Source organism: Micromesistius poutassou, assembly GCF_964030765.1.
Source record: "Micromesistius poutassou genome assembly, chromosome: 1".
Lineage (NCBI taxonomy): Eukaryota > Metazoa > Chordata > Actinopteri > Gadiformes > Gadidae > Micromesistius > Micromesistius poutassou.
In genome coordinates this window covers 11,965,964-11,984,654 of record NC_140271.1, presented here as the reverse complement: position 1 = coordinate 11,984,654, position 18,691 = coordinate 11,965,964, and the positions used below count along the sequence as shown (strand labels likewise).

The 18,691-nt window shown below is 46.4% G+C and overlaps 1 protein-coding gene across 1 annotated transcript; it reads left to right on the top strand.

Moving 5' to 3' along the window:
* Positions 1-10,549: 10,549 nt before the first annotated feature.
* Positions 10,550-13,338, top strand: nfil3-6 (nuclear factor, interleukin 3 regulated, member 6). The gene is made up of 2 exons (XM_084467745.1): positions 10,550-10,899; positions 11,624-13,338. The coding sequence occupies exon 2, from the start codon at positions 11,694-11,696 to the stop codon at positions 12,882-12,884; it is 1,191 nt and encodes a 396-aa protein (XP_084323871.1). The 5' UTR covers positions 10,550-10,899; positions 11,624-11,693; the 3' UTR covers positions 12,885-13,338.
* The last annotated feature ends 5,353 nt before the right edge of the window (positions 13,339-18,691 follow it).

The window sequence follows — 18,691 nt, the reverse complement described above, 5'->3', positions numbered from 1 at the left end:
TAGTTCAGATTTTGTGACACTTAATTATTGATGCTTAGGTCCAGATGACATGTTTATTCAATAGAGTTACTGCCTTAGTTGTGATGAATGAAGCAGGTGTACAAATAATACCCACAACAATTTGAGATTGTAGTGATGGGCAGCTGGTAATGGAGAGGATTCATTTTAAAAGATAAGCACAGAATCCTCACTCCCACACGGTTTCTAAAAAAACTGTTAATGAACTGAACCGAAACTGAATTGGTGAACTATGAACGTGCATTTATTCATTTTCTTTTGTAAGAACTGAACGTTGAACTAGTTCATGTGAAGTGTGATCTTGCACAACACTGGTTGTGCACTTAAAAATAGTACAGAGCATTGTGTAGTATCTTATCCTTATCCTATCTTTATTGGATAAGGGGAATGGGTTAACCAAGCAATGTTAACATCCTTACTGTACCAATAGAGATATATTGTTTCTCTTTGTTCTGACAAATGTACTTAATGTAAGTCGCTTTGGTTAAAGCTGCTAAATGCACTAAAAGTAAATGTGTTTACTGTAAGTCCCTATGGAAAGAGGAGTCTGCTTGATGACTAAATGGTAAATAGTGAACACAGAGTTAAAACCAAAGCAGGCTGAGGTCTGTACCTGGGACAGAGGTGACCTCACCTCAATCATCTCCCAAGGCGTCCCAGCCACTGTCTGGTGCATCGTCACGTCGTCTGAATACCATCAGACCCTGAGATGATTGAGTGTGAGCAGCCAGCAGGAAACTAAGCGATGAGTTTCAGGAGAAGTCATTTACATTTAAATTCAAATCCAAATCACGATATTGAAATCGAACGACACCAGCCAAGGTGCTGAATAACAACCGCAGCCCCGACATTCAGTTAGTCACCATCCCGACACGAAGCAACGCAGGCCGCCTTCAAGGGGCTCCTTGAGCAACACGCCCACCTCGGACCAAACCCCTTCAGGTGATCTACTTTTCACCTTAGCGTGGTCAGCACCACCAGGGGTGTGTCCGGGTCTGACTAGCACTCACTAAACTGATTAAGAGCTACATGAATACAGTTGACTTAGCCCAGAACTAGATGACTTGTTGAGAACATTGGAGCTCACAAGGCTCACAAGGATCGCATGAATTCTCCCATTGTCCTCAGCGAACCACGTCCATCGCTCTGCCACCCGTGGCCCCCGAGCCCCCCCTGCCCATCGCCATTCCCTCGCTGCCCCTCTGCTCTCGCTGTCACTCCGGTCCTGCTTGCATTGTCCGAAACACAGGGGGGTCAATTGTTCAGTTGAGCGACGCAGCACCAGCAGAGTCAACAATGATATAATGTAGTCATGATAGGATAACAACTGACTCTCTCTCTCTCTCCCCCCTCTCTCTATGTCTCTCTCTCTTTTTCTCTCTCTCGCTCTTCCCCATCGCTCTCTCTCTGTCTAGCTCTCTTTTTCTCTCTCTCTCTCCCTCCCTCTCTCTCTCTGTCTCTCTCTCTTTTTCTCTCTCTCGCTCTTCCCCCATCGCTCTTTCCCTCTCTTTTTCTTTTTTTCTCTCTCTCTCACTCTCCCCCCTTGCTTTCTCTCTCTTTCTCTCTCCCTCCCCCTCTCTCCCCCCCCCCCCCCTCGCTCTCTCTCTGTCTCTCTCCCCTCCCCCACTCTCTCTCTCACTCTCTCTGATCGTTGCATAAGGTGCATGGAGTCGGTGGGGGGTTGTTTATTATAAGTTTATGGTCTACTCTCCAATGAGATCCTTAATCACACAACGAGACACAGCCGAAAGAAGGCGGGATTAGGTTATTATCTCTGAGATATCGTCATCTGGTTTGAACAGAGAGGAGCTTCGGAGTACCTGCTCGCACTTGTACTTCGGCCGGCTGTCTCGACCTGGCAGTAGGGAGTTTGTCATGAAGGTGTGGACGCCGGCTGGGGTTAAGCCCGCCACAGCGGCGCTCTATTTTAGGACTCTGTATGTTTGCCTCAGTCCACGTTCTCTCAGTTCAGTGGATTAAGAAACAACAGTGTGGGATAAGACACAGTAGTGGGAGCGAGGCTAGAGGGAAGAGCAGTCTGTACGAGAGGCACACTGCCCCATGACAGCTACCAGAGAGAGAGAGAGGCAGACAGACAGAGAGAGTGAGTCACCAGGGACAGAGTGCATACTGTTCCCCATGCGTCGGGAACATGTCAGTATGTCAGTAAACACGGGTGCAGGTCATGTCAACATGGGAGAGTACTGTCATAAATGTACTGTAAGGTCTTCAGCCTTATCGTTTTTTAAACACAATAGGCTTAGTACTTTCAGTACTGCACTATTCTGTATGATACTATACTGTACTATAATCTGAACTGTAGTATAATGTACTACTATACACTATACTGTAATACACTATTATGTTCTCGACTTGTGCGGGAGTATGCTAGTCTCTTGTTATTTTACTCTTACTTAATAATAATACATTTTAGCATATGCTACACGTGAACCTTCTAAGATGGCGCAATTTGATTGGTTCGCTATCTCGGGATATTGGGCAATATCCCATGATTGAGATCTCAAACATGGGATATTGTTTTCATCGCAAAATGTTGCCCGTGACAGTCATCTCGTCACGCTAATAATAAAAAACAATCCTGGCAAAAAGCGTTATCTTGTTTATTTTTGGAGTGTTCACGTGTAGTATATACTAAAACAATTATTCACCTCAGGCTCTGTGAATAGTGGGGAATAGCCCGCTCGACCATCGGTCTTAAATATATGATAAGTGCTTTTCATTGAATAAATCCCAAAGTGCCCAAAGGCACATAATCATTCCTATAGCTGCTCTCTGGCCTGTTTTGCTTTAAAGAGGTCATATCATGCAATTTCTGAGGTTACTAATTTCATTTGGGGGTTCTGCTAGAAAAGGCTTACATGCTTTTATGCTAAAAATAAACGTCCTTATTCCCGCACTGTACATTGATGCAGCACCTCTTTCACCCTTTGTCAGAACAGCTTTGCTTTAGCTTCTGTCTCTTAAAGGCCCGCCTCCCGAAAAGGCCAGTCTGCTGTGATTGGTCAGCTGTCTGTGGTTCGTTCAACTGACCGAAGTGTATAGTTTATCATTTGTTATTAAGGTGTACTTATGGAATCTGCACCGGATTTCCCAACAAAGTTGAAAATGTCCACTGCAAATAAATACGAATGATAGCTAATAGTTAGTTTAATCAACTACAGCATCTCATTTTTTAATGTATCTTTGTAGCCAAGAATAAGAACAACCCTCGGGGTCCTGCTCATCTCCCTGTTCACTGTACATTATCCTTTGCGTAAAAGGTATCAACGTTTTCCATAATTTATTTCTAGCAATCTCATATAAAACTATTTAGTAACCATTTAGTTAGACAAGGAAATACATGTTGCTGAAGCAATGTTATTGTTTGCCCTATTATAAAACAGTATTGGTTGTAACTGATTCTTATTTTCCTAATTCCTCTGAATTTGGACTTTTGGGGCATAGAACAGAAGCATGATCTTGTTACATGTAATGAGATACAACCATTTAAAACAGTGAGGTTTTATCATACTGGAGGACCCAAATAATTAGTGAAGAAATTATGAATAAATGTTCTCTCAAAATAACTACATTCTTTCGTAAACAAACTTTTTAAGCTGGAGCTCATCATGAAGGAGTGTCAGGGTTGTCTCCCCGACTTGTGTGGTACCCTGCATATGTCAGGAGTTTCCAGATCCGGCTGGATAGTATATTGGCTTCCAACCGCCCCTTGACTGAAGCGGAATATGTGGCAACCACAACCTCTTTGAGGGTCCCTCATACTGGACTGACGGGTCCTTCGGTATGGGGATTGTCTTGAATCCATCATCAAATTGTGTTGGGTCCTGAAACACCTGGTCAAAGACAAACATCATTAGGTCATCCACATAATCTGTGAAATACTACCTTCAGATAGTCTTTAGCATATTTCTTATTATTTCTGTCACTGCAACTGCCAAGCGTTCATTCTCCAAACTAAAACTAATTAAAAACGATCTGAGGTGCACAGAGGGACAGGATTGAGTCGATCTCCTCTGTTATCAATCGCAAAATATAGAGCCGTTACAACCAACCACTATGCACTTAAACACTAGTTTGTAGGTCTACGACATTCTTTGGAGCTGCTCCAACTGTTGATTATGCATTGATTTTTCTCAGCCTCACTTTTCAGTCTGTGCTGTAGATAGAAGAGTCTAGATGGATAGATAGAGTCTTATGCTAGATGACTAAACGTGGATCTGGATCTGAGATGGCCAACACAGCGGGGACGGTGAAGGACCGGGGGGGCAGAAGGCAGCTTGCACAGTGCGTGCACGACGGTGCACCAGTGTGCTCAGGACACTGTGTCACTGTCAGCAGGGTAAAGTAGGCCAGCTATATCTGGGTTGGCCACTGATTATGCATGGGTTATGCAACAACCCAGCATGTTTTACATAACCACCAGCCGCACTGCTCTCTCTCTCTCTCCCCTTCACTGTTTCTTTCCCTTGCACTACCACTCTCTCTCTCTCTCTCTCTCTCTCTCTCTCTCTCTCTCTCTCTCTCTACCCCCCAATCCCCCTCTCTCTGACACACTCTCTCTCTTCCTCTCCAATCCCTCTCTCTCTCTGTAGCTTCTCCAAACTGACTGCATTAAACCCTCACATCTCCAAACCTTGCTGGGTTGAAAGCGGCCATCTGTACGACTTGAACCAGACACGATCGGTCTCTGCCTCATCCCGTTTGAAGACAAGTCCATCACCAGAGCACCACTTCCACACATTTACAGATAAAAAACATTTAAATAAACTGGTTTTGTCTGTCTAGCTATCTCTATATTCTGTATGTTCTTCCAACAAATGTTTATCCAACTTTTGTCTGTTTTGCTTTTTGCACGCCCCAGAGGAAGAGATACAGAGACAGACAGACATTACTGTCAACATACACTGTGTTTGTCTCCAGAGCGTGTTCCAGATAATATTATCGGTCAACCAGAGGTCTCTTCTCTAGCGTTACGGTACATGGTCACTGATGTCATTTCACACCATGACAGGATGCCATGCAGCGGCGTGATGCCACACACAGACCAGCACACTCTCACACACTGCCTTGGTAACCAGGAAGACCACACCTTGACCATCCTCCGCTCAGCCACTCAGCAAGTTGCTACCAACTTGTTGTTGATTACACTCTTGTTGCCCTGACGAAACGCTCCATCTTCCATCTCTCTGATTAGCTTCATGAGCATCACCCACCATCACCCCCCGCCCAACTCTATCCCAGCCCCCCCCCCCCACCACCACCACCACCACCGTCAGTGGTTGCTTTAGCAACGGCGTGACGTACACCAATAGGCCGAGAATAGAAGCATGAGGACAGAGAGCTTGGAGGCTGGGGGCTCACGAAGGTCCGGACGTGTTTTCCAAGGCCGGCAGCAGCTCACTGGAGGCCGGACGCAGCACTAATACCGCATTAGTACGACGGGCTCTGTTGTTGTGTTGTTGTGTTGTTGTGTTGTTGTGTTGTTGTAAGCAGAGTGAGGAGAGTACGGTGGTCAGTGTTGTGTTGTTGTGTTGTTGTAGGCAGAGTGAGGAGAGTACATCTGTGTTGTGTTGTGTTGTTGTGTGGTTGTGTGGTTGTGTTGTTGTGTGGTTGTGTGGTTGTGTTGTTGTGTTGTTGGAAGCAAAGTGAGGAGAGTTGAGGAGTGTTTGGGAGTTTCAGGGCGGCTGAGGTCTGGCTTGCGTGAGCAAGATGCTGTCGGGTTAAGATCGATTAAACCTCTGGTTTGCGTGGGAAGGAAGAGAACAAACACGCCTCTATCACAAGCTGAACAACGTCAGGGGCGCCCTCACACACACACACACACACACACACACACACAGATACACATACACACAGATACACATATATACACACACAACACACACATCATCTCTTTCTCTCTCTCACACATGCATACACACACAGACACACAGACACACATACACACACAACACACACACACACCATCTCTTTCTCTCTCAAACAGACACACGCTATATTTTTCTCTCAACCATACACAGAAACACACACAGAAACACACATAGAGTTATGAAACTCCCTCCCCCAAGTTATCCAAAGTGAGTCATCGTTGCTATTTATAGCGCGCTACATCTAGCATGCATACGCGGCCCGCTACACGTCTTGGCAATATCAGCGCAGTGTCGCGTCCTGCGAGCCGGCCCCCGGGGGAAGGTGATTCATAAAGAGGAGCCGGGGTTAAGCTGTGATTCCCGCGTCACTGCACGGACCAGATTAGCTCAAGCTTGCACCTCAATTGCGCCGCAATTTCCCACGTGAAACGCAGACTGTGAACGACCAACGTGTGGAGGCAAAATAAGTTCCGCAGAGCTAGAATTCACTGTGTTTGGTTTGTTTTGTTTGTTTGGTTGGTTGGTTGTGTGATACGTTAGTTTTTCTTAGATAGTTCACAAAGGGGTTATAAATTACATACTGTACAATGTCCATGCTCTGACATTAGCCCTAGTGTCTGTTGCCCGTCCCCTGCTGCGTCCCCTGCCCTGCAATAGCACTAGCCCTGAACTAGAATTAGCCCTCTGCTAAAGCACTGGCTCTTTTTTAAATGACTTAAGATGGTGAACTCCATGTAAGGCCCGGCCTAAAGGAAGTTTGTAGAAGCTATATGTTTCTTTAACATCTGTTGTACATGTGTTTCTACTCAAAACCCAGTGCTAGCTAAAGAAGAGTAATGACAACGTGTGATTGATACGGATGGCTTTCCACTGTAAGTAACCACACTTGCAAGATGAAGGGTTCAAAAAGTCCATTAATCTATGTGGAGACTCTAAATAACCTCTCTTTTTTTTTTTCTCTCTCTCTCTCTCTCTCTCTCTCTCTCTCTCTCTCTCTCTCTCTCTCTCTCTCTCTCTCTCTCTTCAAACTTAAAATATTCATTACAGTAAATGTCAAAACATAAATCCAAAATCCATGTGAGCAAACAGTAATCTTCAAAGCTCCAGTTGGGGGAAGCAGACATCTTGAATTTAAAAAGTATTTCCCCGTTTACAACATTTTATTAAAACTTACAGAATACAGAAATCTTCACTGTTCACAATGTAAACTAAAAAAGTGACTTTTGAGATTTACTTAACTTTCAACACAGGACCAAATACAGGGCTGATGAAGATGTAAGATACACTTCTATCTTTTTGAATCTGAACATGTGCATTAGGAGAACGGTAAACATCAGCAGTGTCAAGGCAACAGAGAAAGAGACAAAATAACAAAAGATGGAGAAGAGGATGACCGAGAGACAGGGATGAAATACCCACAAATCTTTACATGGAAATGGGTCAAATCTGTTGTGTTACGTGACCTCGTAGCCTCTTTCCTGTCCTGACTAACTGTGTCAGCAGAGTGACCCCTCTCCTCTCCTCCACCCGCTGCTCTGTGATGCAGTTAGGAGGATATTTTCAGCTCCTCCATCACCCCTGGGGAACCTTACATAACAGCCCACCCCCCTTGTTCCCCTCCCCTTCACTCCCTCTCTTCCACCCTACCTTTCATCCCCTTCTCTCTCATCCTCTCCTTCTCCTCCCTCCCCTTTCTCCACTCCCCTACTCCCTCTTCCCCTCGTTATGCTCCATCCACTCCCTCCCTCCCTCCCCCCCGCTCCGCTACCTTCCAGCTGGTTGTTGTGAAGCTGGGCCAGAAGGTCAACTACCAACGCCCAGACTCTGGGTGGGCGATGACGTCACCACAAGGCTGTGATCCTCACGGACTAATCAGAGTGGGCAACGTCCAGACTCTGACCCTCACCTGGAGTGGCCATCCTTGTAAAACAGCCAGTTGCTGCGCAACCAGTTGGGCTCATACCCACCGTATAGTCCTTGGTTTCTTGGTTTTACATTTACATTTTACATTTAGGGCGTTTAGCAGACGCTTTTATAAGTACATTTGTCAGAAGAAAGAGAAACAATATATAGCTGTCGATACAGTAAAGATGTTCAACACTAACTAGGCACTAACAATCGTTAGTGGCTATCCCAAGGTTATCCCATTCCCCGTATAGAACAAAGATAGCCAGGATAAGACGCTACACAATTCTAAGTACTATTTGTAAGTGCAAGGACGTACAACATACAATAAGTGTGTACACTTCTTTTACATGTAAAAGATGCAACATTGTGGCTATAAAGAGTCCTATGTATGACTCGTGTCGATGATGGAACGCCTCTCCTGGTCATATGCCAACGTGCGTCTAATGCGTCTTGGCAGTCATGTGATGACTGCCAAATGACTGCCTGTGAAAATAAAAAGAATGAGTCAAATAAGTTACTAATATGAAAACAGCCCCAGTATTCTGGGGCTGTTAGTGCTGCGTTTGACACACTCATCCACCACATCCTCCCAAATATGAACCCTGTCACTGCTTAAACTACGCAGGAAGCCCCGCAGGCAGATTTCTCCCGTGGAGTACGCCGAGGGCAGCAAAAGAGCATCGACTTCCTGTTCTTTCAGAGAGGGCTACGTGAGACACTTCCTCGTTAGGAAGAGCCAATCAGAGTCACAGTAGGGTGGGTCATGACTTCACCAATCAGTAAAAAAAATAGTGCATACAGTAGACAAATATACACACATAGCAAAACCCACTATACATAAAATAACATAATGACCTGGTGCACAACATGTACAGAAAACACAGAAAACACACATTGGCCATGGGTCGTTATCCTCATCCAATCAGGGGTCTTGTAGGGGGTCAACCTAACAGGTATCCTGTTAGACAACTGATACAGCTGTGCCGTGACCATGTACACTATTGCTCTTGCAAATCCTTCTTTGCTATCTTTTTTCTTCTCATACTTATTGTAATCTGGAATCTGAAAAGTGTGTGTACATGCTTTAGTGTGTGTGTGTGTGTGTGTCTGTCGGTGTCTGTGTGTGTATCTAATTGTGTGTGTGTGTGTGTGGGGGGGGGGGGGTCTGTTTGTGTCTATCTGTGTGTCTGTGTGTGTGCGTGTGTTTCTCTGAAAGTCTGACGTGTGCCGTGTGTCACAGATCAATGACTTACATTCCAAATTGTGATCACAAAAACACTGAACAACAAAAAGGTGGGGGGGACTGCTCGAGAGAAACACGTGGTCTGTGGTGAAACATCTTCCCAGAAGGGAATGCTTCAGAAGAGCAGATCAAGGGTCTCCCCGGGGCCCCAGCGTAAGAGTTATGGACCCTTTCTGTGAACGGCCATCCTCGGTTTCCTTGAAACAAGGCGTGTTTTCTCAGAGAGTTACCCAACACCACATTGAGTCATCGGCCGCATTACACAACAACAACACGCCCTCCTCCCCCCTTACACCAAGGAGCCCTGAAGGCCTGGAGGGGGAGGGGCGGGGGCAGATGGGGCGGGGCTTCGCACAAGTGGGAGGAGCCTTGCTTACACCACTGTTCAGGGTTCCTTGAAAACATAATGAATTCTTGACATGCTCGACATATGAAGGCCTGACCTGGTGACTTTGCCCTGTGTGCCCTGTTGAGCTGATAGCCCTTCACCCCCCTGGCGAGATTGGGTTTTCAAGTTTAGTCTTGTGTTACAACAACAGTCGTGTTGTGAGGTGCATGCATTCGAATAAGACCTTTTTGCTAATGATGATGTATAGACGTACAGATGTAAACTGACCAGATTTATGTTTGGCTCTCGCAAAAGTTGATAATAAATTTCTTTCAGCCTTTAAATGTTGAAAGACATATGAGGCATACTTTTACTTGATCATAGATTGCTTCCCAAACGGCGGGGCCTAATTCTTTATGTGGAATGCTAAGACGCTTACGTTATTTCTACTACATAGAGTCATAGTTGAGGACATAATACCCTGAAACAAGTTCTAATAAGCCAAACAGCCATCACGTGGTGTTCCCCCGGAGAGAGCGGGTCTGGGTCAGCTTCTATTTGAACCATCCCTGATCTTAAAGTCCATAAGCCAAGCCAGGCACTGTGTTGATTTTATTTTGCTACCTGATTATGTCTTTCAGAGAGATTATGAATGTTACACAACGCTGGCTGGGAAGACAGCAGCCAAACTGAGAGAGAGAGAGAGAGAGAGAGAGAGAGAGAGAGAGAGAGTAGGGGCTGAAGAGAGGGAGAGAGAGAGAGAGAGGGAGAGAGGGAGAGAGAGAGAGTAGGGGCTGAAGAGAGGGAGAGAGAGAGAGAGAGAGAGAGAGAGAGAGAGAGAGAGAGAGAGAATGGGCTGGAGAGAGAGAGAGAGAGAGGGTGAGAGAGAATGGACTGGAGAGAGAGAGAGAGGGGGGGAGGAGAGAGAAAGAGAGAGAGAGAGGGTGAGAGAGAATGGGCTGGAGAGAGAGAGAGGGGGGGGGAGAGAGAGAGAGAGAGAGAGAGAGAGAGAGGGTGAGAGAGAATGGGCTGGAGAGTGGAGAGAGAGAGAGAGAGAGAGAGAGAGAGAGAGAGAGAGACAAAGAGAGAGCAGAATTACGTAATTGTTATGAGATTCCGCCTGTGTGGTAGCGGGGTCAGCTGAGGATGGTCGGGGAGGGTCCACTTGCCGTTGGACGAGAGGCGGCCCAAGTAGCGAACACACAGCCCCGCTGGTTCAAGTGAGGATAGACGTCCTTGGCTGAACTTAGCGCGGGACGTTACAAATAGAGTCTGCAGCGTCCAAGTGGAGCACAGCGCGCGGGCGACGAGACAGCGCGATAATACCAAGTAACGCCGGCTCGCTCTCATAATCACAGCGCTCAGTGGGACAGTGAGAGGGAGGTGGGAGACGACAGAGGGGGACCGTAGCGGGACGGAGCAAACACCACACACACAGCTTCTTCCGGAGTCGGGAAGGAAGAGAGAATCTTGTTGGAGGACGGAGAAATTCATTCACGCCTAAACTGGAGGTAAACTTCTTTATTTTATTTTCCGCAGGCTACATTGCTTGACAAGGCTGAAACATGTTTGGATGAATGAATTTAAATCCAGAATTACCACACTGACAAAAATAGATAGGATGGATTTTTATACGGGGCTATTTAATATATTTATGTAGCATGCTTAGCGTTCTATTAAAAGGAAAATATGACAGATATGTAACATTAAGATCACCTGCACACTTTAACGCACTTTCTAAGTAGGACTTTCAAAAGCAAAGAGATAAAATAAATCAATCAGGTGTCGATGTCAGGGAATTATTGAAAATGCATCAGTTTAACAATTGGAAGTTCGACTTTTAAATTAAACATCTCTCAGATCCTGTTTGAGAGAATATAAAATATTGTTTGCGTCGTAGTTTTCTTTAGATGTTTTTTCATTTTGAAAACTTTTGTTCTTAATGTTCAGCCCTTGTATATTTCCACATGTATTCATGTGGGCTTATACCATTTCCACATGTTATGCAATGTATATCAACAATCGCTTTTATCGTTTTTATTTTTTTCACGTTCTTCGTCATCACGAGAGGATGCGGATTGTGTGGATATCCGCTTCCGACGCCTGTTGCTTCTATTACGAGCGATTGTGCAGGGCCATTACAAAGGGCTGGCAGCTTTTATGGAGCGATATAATGAGGTTGCATAATACTCATTGCATAACCACTAAACTGTCTTTCTTTCTTTTGGTCACCAGGTGGCACTGTTGCTGCAATCTCCGACGACGTCGCATCGGCGCTTTGAAGAAGTAACGATAAAACATTTGAATGAGTGCTCCTGTCATGTTTGACGAGTCCCAGCAGTTGAGGAGATCGCATGAGGGAGGAGATATGCAGACCATGATGCACTCCCCTGGCGGACTCTCTCCTCTGAGTGGAGGAGAGGAGGGAGGAGGAGCAGGTGGCACCTCCATGTCCTTCACAGACGAGGCGGTGTCCCTCCTGACATCCAGCAGCCTGCTGGCCCACTCTCTGCTGGGCCGCACCCCCTCCGTGAAGCGCAAGGCCAGCCCCTCGTCCAACGCGGCGCTGCGCCGCAAGCGGGAGTTCATCCCCGTGGACCAGAAGGATGACGGCTACTGGGACAAGCGCCGCAAGAACAACGAGGCGGCCAAGCGGTCGCGGGAGAAGCGCCGCGTCAACGACATGGTGCTGGAGAACCGCGTGCTGGCGCTGCTGGAGGAGAACGCCCGGCTCCGCGCCGAGCTGCTGGCGCTCAAGTTCCGCTTCGGCCTGGTCAAAGACCCCTCCAGCGCCCCCATGCTGCCCCTCGCCAGCACCGCCCCTCCCTGCGGCCCACAGAGACCCAGCCCCTACTACCTCCCCAGGGCGGACCGGGATCCCTCAGGGGCCCTCCCGGCCTCGCACCCCCACCACAGCCAGGCCCTGCGGGCGATCAGGGAGCTGGGGCAGGGCCACCTGTCGGAGGACTCGGGGTTCTCCACCCCTGGGGGTTCTAGTGTGGGGAGCCCGGTGTTCTTCGAGGACCGGCTGAGCGACGGCGGTAAGCTGTCCCCGCGCGGCGTGGCGGACGACCTGGCCTACGAGCCCCACCACTCCCCCCCCTCTGCTGCCGAGGGCCCCAGGACCCTCACCGCGACCGCACACCTACCCTTCTCCCCTGCGGAAGGCATGAAGACGCTCCCCCACAAGCTGCGCTTCAAGGTTCCGGGCTGCGGGGACGCCGGCGAAGGGGGGACGGGGGACAGACGCAGCCCGGCGCTCGCCGCTGCGTGTCTGGCGAAGGCTCCCGGGGTGAGGGGCTTGTGGGTACACCCGCCGGAGACGACGGATGACGGAGCGGTGCGGGAGAGGCAGACCCCGCCGTGCGGACCTTCCCTGGGGGGGGACTACCAGAACGAGAACAGCGTACTGCGCTCCCAGCTCACCTCCCTGAGCGAGGAGGTGTCCCAACTCAAGAAGCTCTTCACCCAGCAGCTCATGGCCAAGGTCCACTGAGGCCACGGAGAGCTGAGGACTCAGAACTCAAAGTCGGCTGAGACCGGAGAACTCAGAACCCAAAAGTCCACCGAGATCGGACGACTCAGAACCCAAAGTCCACTGAGACTGGAGAACTCAGAACCCAAAGTCCACTGAGACTGGAGAACTCAGAACCCAAAGGTCCACTGAGACATTTGTGTACTGGAGATAATTTGTCTAGACTGAAATGGACCACATAATATCTTTATGTGGAAGACCTTACTTAATGGATAAATGGCTAGGAAAAGACTTCTGTTTGTCAGTTTGGTTTTAAATATTGTATTGTGTTGTGTACTCTGTGCTGTATGTTCTTTGAAATGTCAGGATTTGATTCGTCCTTCACACTCTAACTCATTCATGTTCCCCTCATGGGCTGTCACTGTACTACAGAGTCTTAACTCGAAATGTATTAAAAACTATTTTTAATTTTCAACACTGACTCACAGAGATAACTGTCTGCACACACAGCTTGCCTAAGCTCTCATTTCAAGCCCATCGTCACTGGATCCCTCTGACATAGGTGGGCCGTGGTGATCACACTCTGGACTACTAGGATCATGTCCTTGATTTCACCACAGGACTCAGAAGAGGAAATTATCTTTTAGCTGATACACACCAAATACAGATTCAGACAAGCCAGAAAAATGATCAAATTCCTCAACCCCACTGAATCTCATCATCTAATTTACATTTAGTGAGTTTTCTTTGGAAGAAAGCGAAAAATGTCTTCGCTTTCTTCCAAAAGCCAAGAAGGAGAGGGAGAGAATGCTGCCCACCAGAGGGTCGTGGACCACCGCTTGGGCACCACTGCTCTACGCTTCAGTAGACTGGTAGCACTCGTCACATGGCTGGAATACTGCAGTGCTACAGTTGTAGTAGTAAGTTAATATGGAATTTCCAATGTGCACTAGACATGTAGTTATTGGCATTGCCCATTCAGCACACAAACACTCTTCCATCAGAATAACATACAGACAGACAGAAAACATGTGGAAGAAAGCTTAGTTATCTTAAGTGTTGAGGCAGTTTATTATGGTTCTATGTGAGGACACTCTCAGGTCAGATGTCCAGAAGATAAATGTCTCCATTTTGATAGTTGTGTGTCACGTAGAGGAGATTAATCTGTCTCCTACAGATCTGTGCGCAAAGATATTTTTTACCTCTAAATAAACATTTCACAACGTTTTGGAATGCAAGGTGGTCTTGTCTTTTTCAAGGTGCTGATTTTTTAGATGTACGGATGTACAGATATTTGGCTTTGCCTTAACCTTCCTTGACGCACACACGTCTAATGACCATGAATGCAATATTATTTCTCAGTCAGAAGGGGGCAGCAGCTTCCACATGTTGGCTCCTAAAACAGTCGCGGTTCGTGGCCATAATTAGCCTTCATATTATTCACAATCTGACAGAAGATACCGCAGAAACTACGCATTTCTTTGCATTTCATAAAAAATGAGACGTCAAAGCATGTAATATGTATTTTTGTTCTTATCACCAGTTTGCGCGTCTCTGAGGACATTTGTGTGAAGGTGAGACCGCACCGTGGCACATGCTGTGCGCGCGGAGGTGCCCAAACGACGCTTTGACGCACGCATTTGCTACACGGTTCTACAGACGTCATCAGCCCTGGTCTTCATTTGACTCTGGAAAAATAAAACTCTAAATAATCTTTTCATTCATTTATTCAGCTCAGCGTGTGTCATTCTGCGTGCATCACATAAAAACCCCGGATCGAGGCTGAACTCTCAACAAACCGACTACCCATGTGGTACGTGCGTGTTCACAGGGTTAGGACTTTCTATTCGCGCCCTCACCAAGACCCCGCCAGTTAAGATATATAGTTCTATAGATCTATAGTCTTGTATCAGTGAAAGCGGAGCGGATGGTGGCAGGTATTGAGAGTGTAGCAAGGTGGATTACAAATTAAATCTTTCAACTTGAAGAGGCTAATCGCCGGCTCTACTTCCCGCGCGCGCCATCCTCGAACGAGCCCCTCAATACGCATCCGCAACCCCCCCCCCCCACACACACACACACACACACACACACACACACACACACACACACACACACACACACACACACACACACACACACACACACACACACACCCTTTCCCCCCACATTTTGCCCCTTCCCACCCCTTTTTCAGTAAGAGGATAAAGCCTGTTGCCAGGCAGGCATTGCGACAGTTGCCATGGGAACACTCACAGACATAGCTAGAAGGGGGAAACGATTGGGTGCGGTTGGGTGGTGAGGATGGGGCGCGCGGCATTGGGGGAGGGGGCTCGAGGTTCACGGCCAGTGTCTCGTGCTGCGGGTTGGAACAAAGAGCGGGAGAATAAAAGGATCTCTCGTTTCAAGTTAGGACTTGTTTTTTTATTTTCTCGTCGTAATTACTTAATTGAGTCTAAATATTTTTAGCAGAGGGTTGTTCATAAATAAAATGGATGATTCATTCATTAGTCTCCTAAGTTGATCTAGGGCCCTATGTTTAACAGCATGGATCCCATGTGTTTAACTAATGAACGAATGCTAAGGAGAGGTTAGAATAAAATAGTGTAAAAATAGAGTTACGTGTGAACGATTAGATATTATTATATATATGACTCATATATGCTAATGGATGTTGGAATGCCTTCTCAATCTAGCATTCCAAATATAGTCTAATAAAAACAGTGTGAGAGAGAGAGAGAGTGAGAGAGAGAGAGCGAGAGAGAGAGAGAGAGAGAGAGAGAGAGAGAGAGAGAGAGAGAGAGAGAGAGAGAAAAAAAAGAGAGAGAGAGAGAGAGAGAGAGAGAGAGAGAGAGGTTGTGTGTCACGTTAACCGTACTGGGCAGAGGAGATTAATCTGTCTCCTACAGATCTGTGCGCAAAGATATTTTTTTACCTCTAAATAAACATTTCACAACGTTTTGGAATGCAAGGTGGTCTTGTCTTTTTCAAGGTGCTGATTTTTTAGATAGAGATAGTAAGAAAGAGAGAGACGGATGTACAGATATTTGGCTTTGCCTAGAGAGAGAGAGAGAGAGAGAGAAAGAGAGAGAGAGAGAGAGAGAGAGAGCGAGAGAGAGAGAGAAATAGAGAGAGAGAGAGAGAGAGAGAGAGAAAGAGAGAGAGAGAGAGAGAGAGAGAGAGAGAAAGAGGAATAGAGAGGGGGGGGGGGGGGGTATAAACTTATGGTAAAACATCGGAAGCACGTGGGAACTCCTGAAATGACCAACTCTGTCAATCGACTCGTTTACATAACGATGCCTTTTTAAACGGCCACCGCTTAACGCTCAGCCTCCCAGTAGAGCGGTTCTCATCGCACGGCTCCGTTCCAGAGGTCGACACCATGTGAGCGAGGAGCAGAGACCACCCCAGCTACCCCCTCATCCATCAGCCAAGCGGGGCCGCTGCTGACACCAGACACGATCGGTCGGACAGGAAGTTGGCGAGGCGGCCCAGTTGGCGCTCCAAGATGGCGTCTGGCATGGGGAGCTGCCATGTGGCGAGATGGCAGGCTGTCGCCGTATGATCAAACACAGATTCCATGTTCTCCGCTAGAAGGTGGCTGACGGGTGCAAGGGGCCTTCCAGACTGGCGGCCGTTCAGAGACACGACACCCGCACTCAGACGTTATCGTATTTGCTAACCCACACGTCTGGCTTATTCCCATGATGCCTTTGTTCACACTGTTGTGAACAGCGCTGTTTGACCCGGTGTCTTGTCTCTACCTAAACGAACCATCTCTAACCTAATATCTAAACAAACCATCTCTAACCTAATATCTAAACGAAGCATCTCTAACCTAATATGAAAACTTAACCAACTCTAACCTAATATCAAAACATATCAATCTCTTACCTAATATCTAAACTTAACCATCTCTAGCCTAATATCTAAACTTAACCATCTATAACCTAATATCTAAACTTAACCATCAATATATAATTACATACTTATATCATTTATAATAAACCATCCCTGATCCAATAATTAAAAGGTTGAACATCATGGGTAAGACATCATGGGAAATGACCACAGGATAAATCTTTGGAGCGGGACACATCTCAGTTGATCTTGATGCTGTTTACCTGGCAGCCAGATCTCACTGTATGCTGCTTTGCAGTGTGATGACCCACATACTGGTCTTCTGTAGGTCACTGTAACATCCACACCATCCTTAACATGCAGTCATCTCTGATTTCTACTGCAGGTCAGTGTCTCTAGTTGCTCAGGGCCTGCACTCACACACACATGCACATACGCACTGCACTCCCACGGAAGCACACATGCACTGCACTCACACACACGCATGCACGCATGCACACGCACCCATACAAATACACATGCACACAAACACACGCACACACACTTACACACACAACCTTCACATTATCATCTAGCTTCCAAATCAGAAGATAGGGCAAGAAAACTAAGCCAAGAATGTGTGTGTGTGTGTGTGTGTGTGTGTGTGTGTGTGTATGTGGGTGTGTGTGTTCAGGGAAATAATGAGATTTTGATCGAGATCAGGCCAAGTAACTGATCATTATAAAGACATTTAATTGTGTTTCAGTTACAGTCACCCGGTCAACAATCGCACCTTCTCTTTTCTGGTTCCCCCTCAGTCTCCACGGCAACCAGGAAGTCAGCATCATTACCCAGAATATCTTCCTCCGTTATCCGCTCTGTTGCCAGGATGATCACAGGCCTTAGTCACATGATCATTGACCCTAATCTTTCCTACGATCATTGACTATTGGCTTAATGATTCCACTAGTTTGACTTGAACTCGTTTGAAAAGTATTTGGCTGCATTCTAATTGGTCCACTTGCACCCACCCTATGTAGTGCACTTTTTAGGGTGTCTCCATTTTGTAGTCTTGTCCGAAATGTGAGTGTACAAATCTGGTTTCTAATAGTGCACCCTATAACTTATTGTACAAAAAGTGTACAATAATTCAATAATTTGTTATTCCTGTATATAGTGCACTTTTTAAAGTGTCTTAAAGTGTAGTGTTGTCCGAAATGTGAGTGTACAAATCGGTATAGTAGTAGTAGTAGTGCAATAGTAGTGCACCGTATAACTTATTGTACAAAAAGTGTAATAATTAATTAATAATTTAATAATTAGTTATTCCGGTGCTATATCCTATGATGCATTGCAAATTTCATTGACATGACATTCTTCCATCAATCGAGTTTTTGATGCATCAGAGCTCTCACTGGGCGACATCCTTAGCACGCATGTCTACTTCTTGCAGAAAATAAGTGCGGCGAGGTTGAAAGGAAAAAAATACCACAATTTCACTTCTGATTTCCCGTCTCCATGGAGACCCCAGTGGAGTACGGAAGTTATTCCGCTAAATAAATCGACTTATTTTGAGGAACGCTGGCAGCTTTAACACGTGTTGGTTTAGTAAGTCACCCCAGAGCATAATTAGAGTCTCAAGTCCTGATGCATAGGGTTATAAATCTCATAACATGATCAACTCTGTTTCACAACACTGCAGTTCACACGTCTCTCAATTGTGCTTCCTTTTTGCAAAGAGGCTCTTTATTCCTTTCTTTCTAAATCCTTATAACCCCTTAGTAAACACAAGTGGAGTGATGTGATTGGTCAGAATGGATAAAGCCCGTCACCCAGTTATATTCTCAGCAAGACCGACAGAGGGCATGGGGAGCAGCACAGATACAATAACGCAGATGAAGTAACCAAAACACACAGAGTACCAGACAGTAGGTCAACATTACATCAAAGGGCTGGTGAGCCTACATCGCAAAGTCACATTGCAAGGG

Excerpts from the sequence above, each read along its gene's own strand:
- nfil3-6 (XM_084467745.1), top strand. The coding sequence starts at position 11,694 with ATGAGTGCTCCTGTCATGTTTGACGAGTCCCAGCAGTTGAGGAGATCG.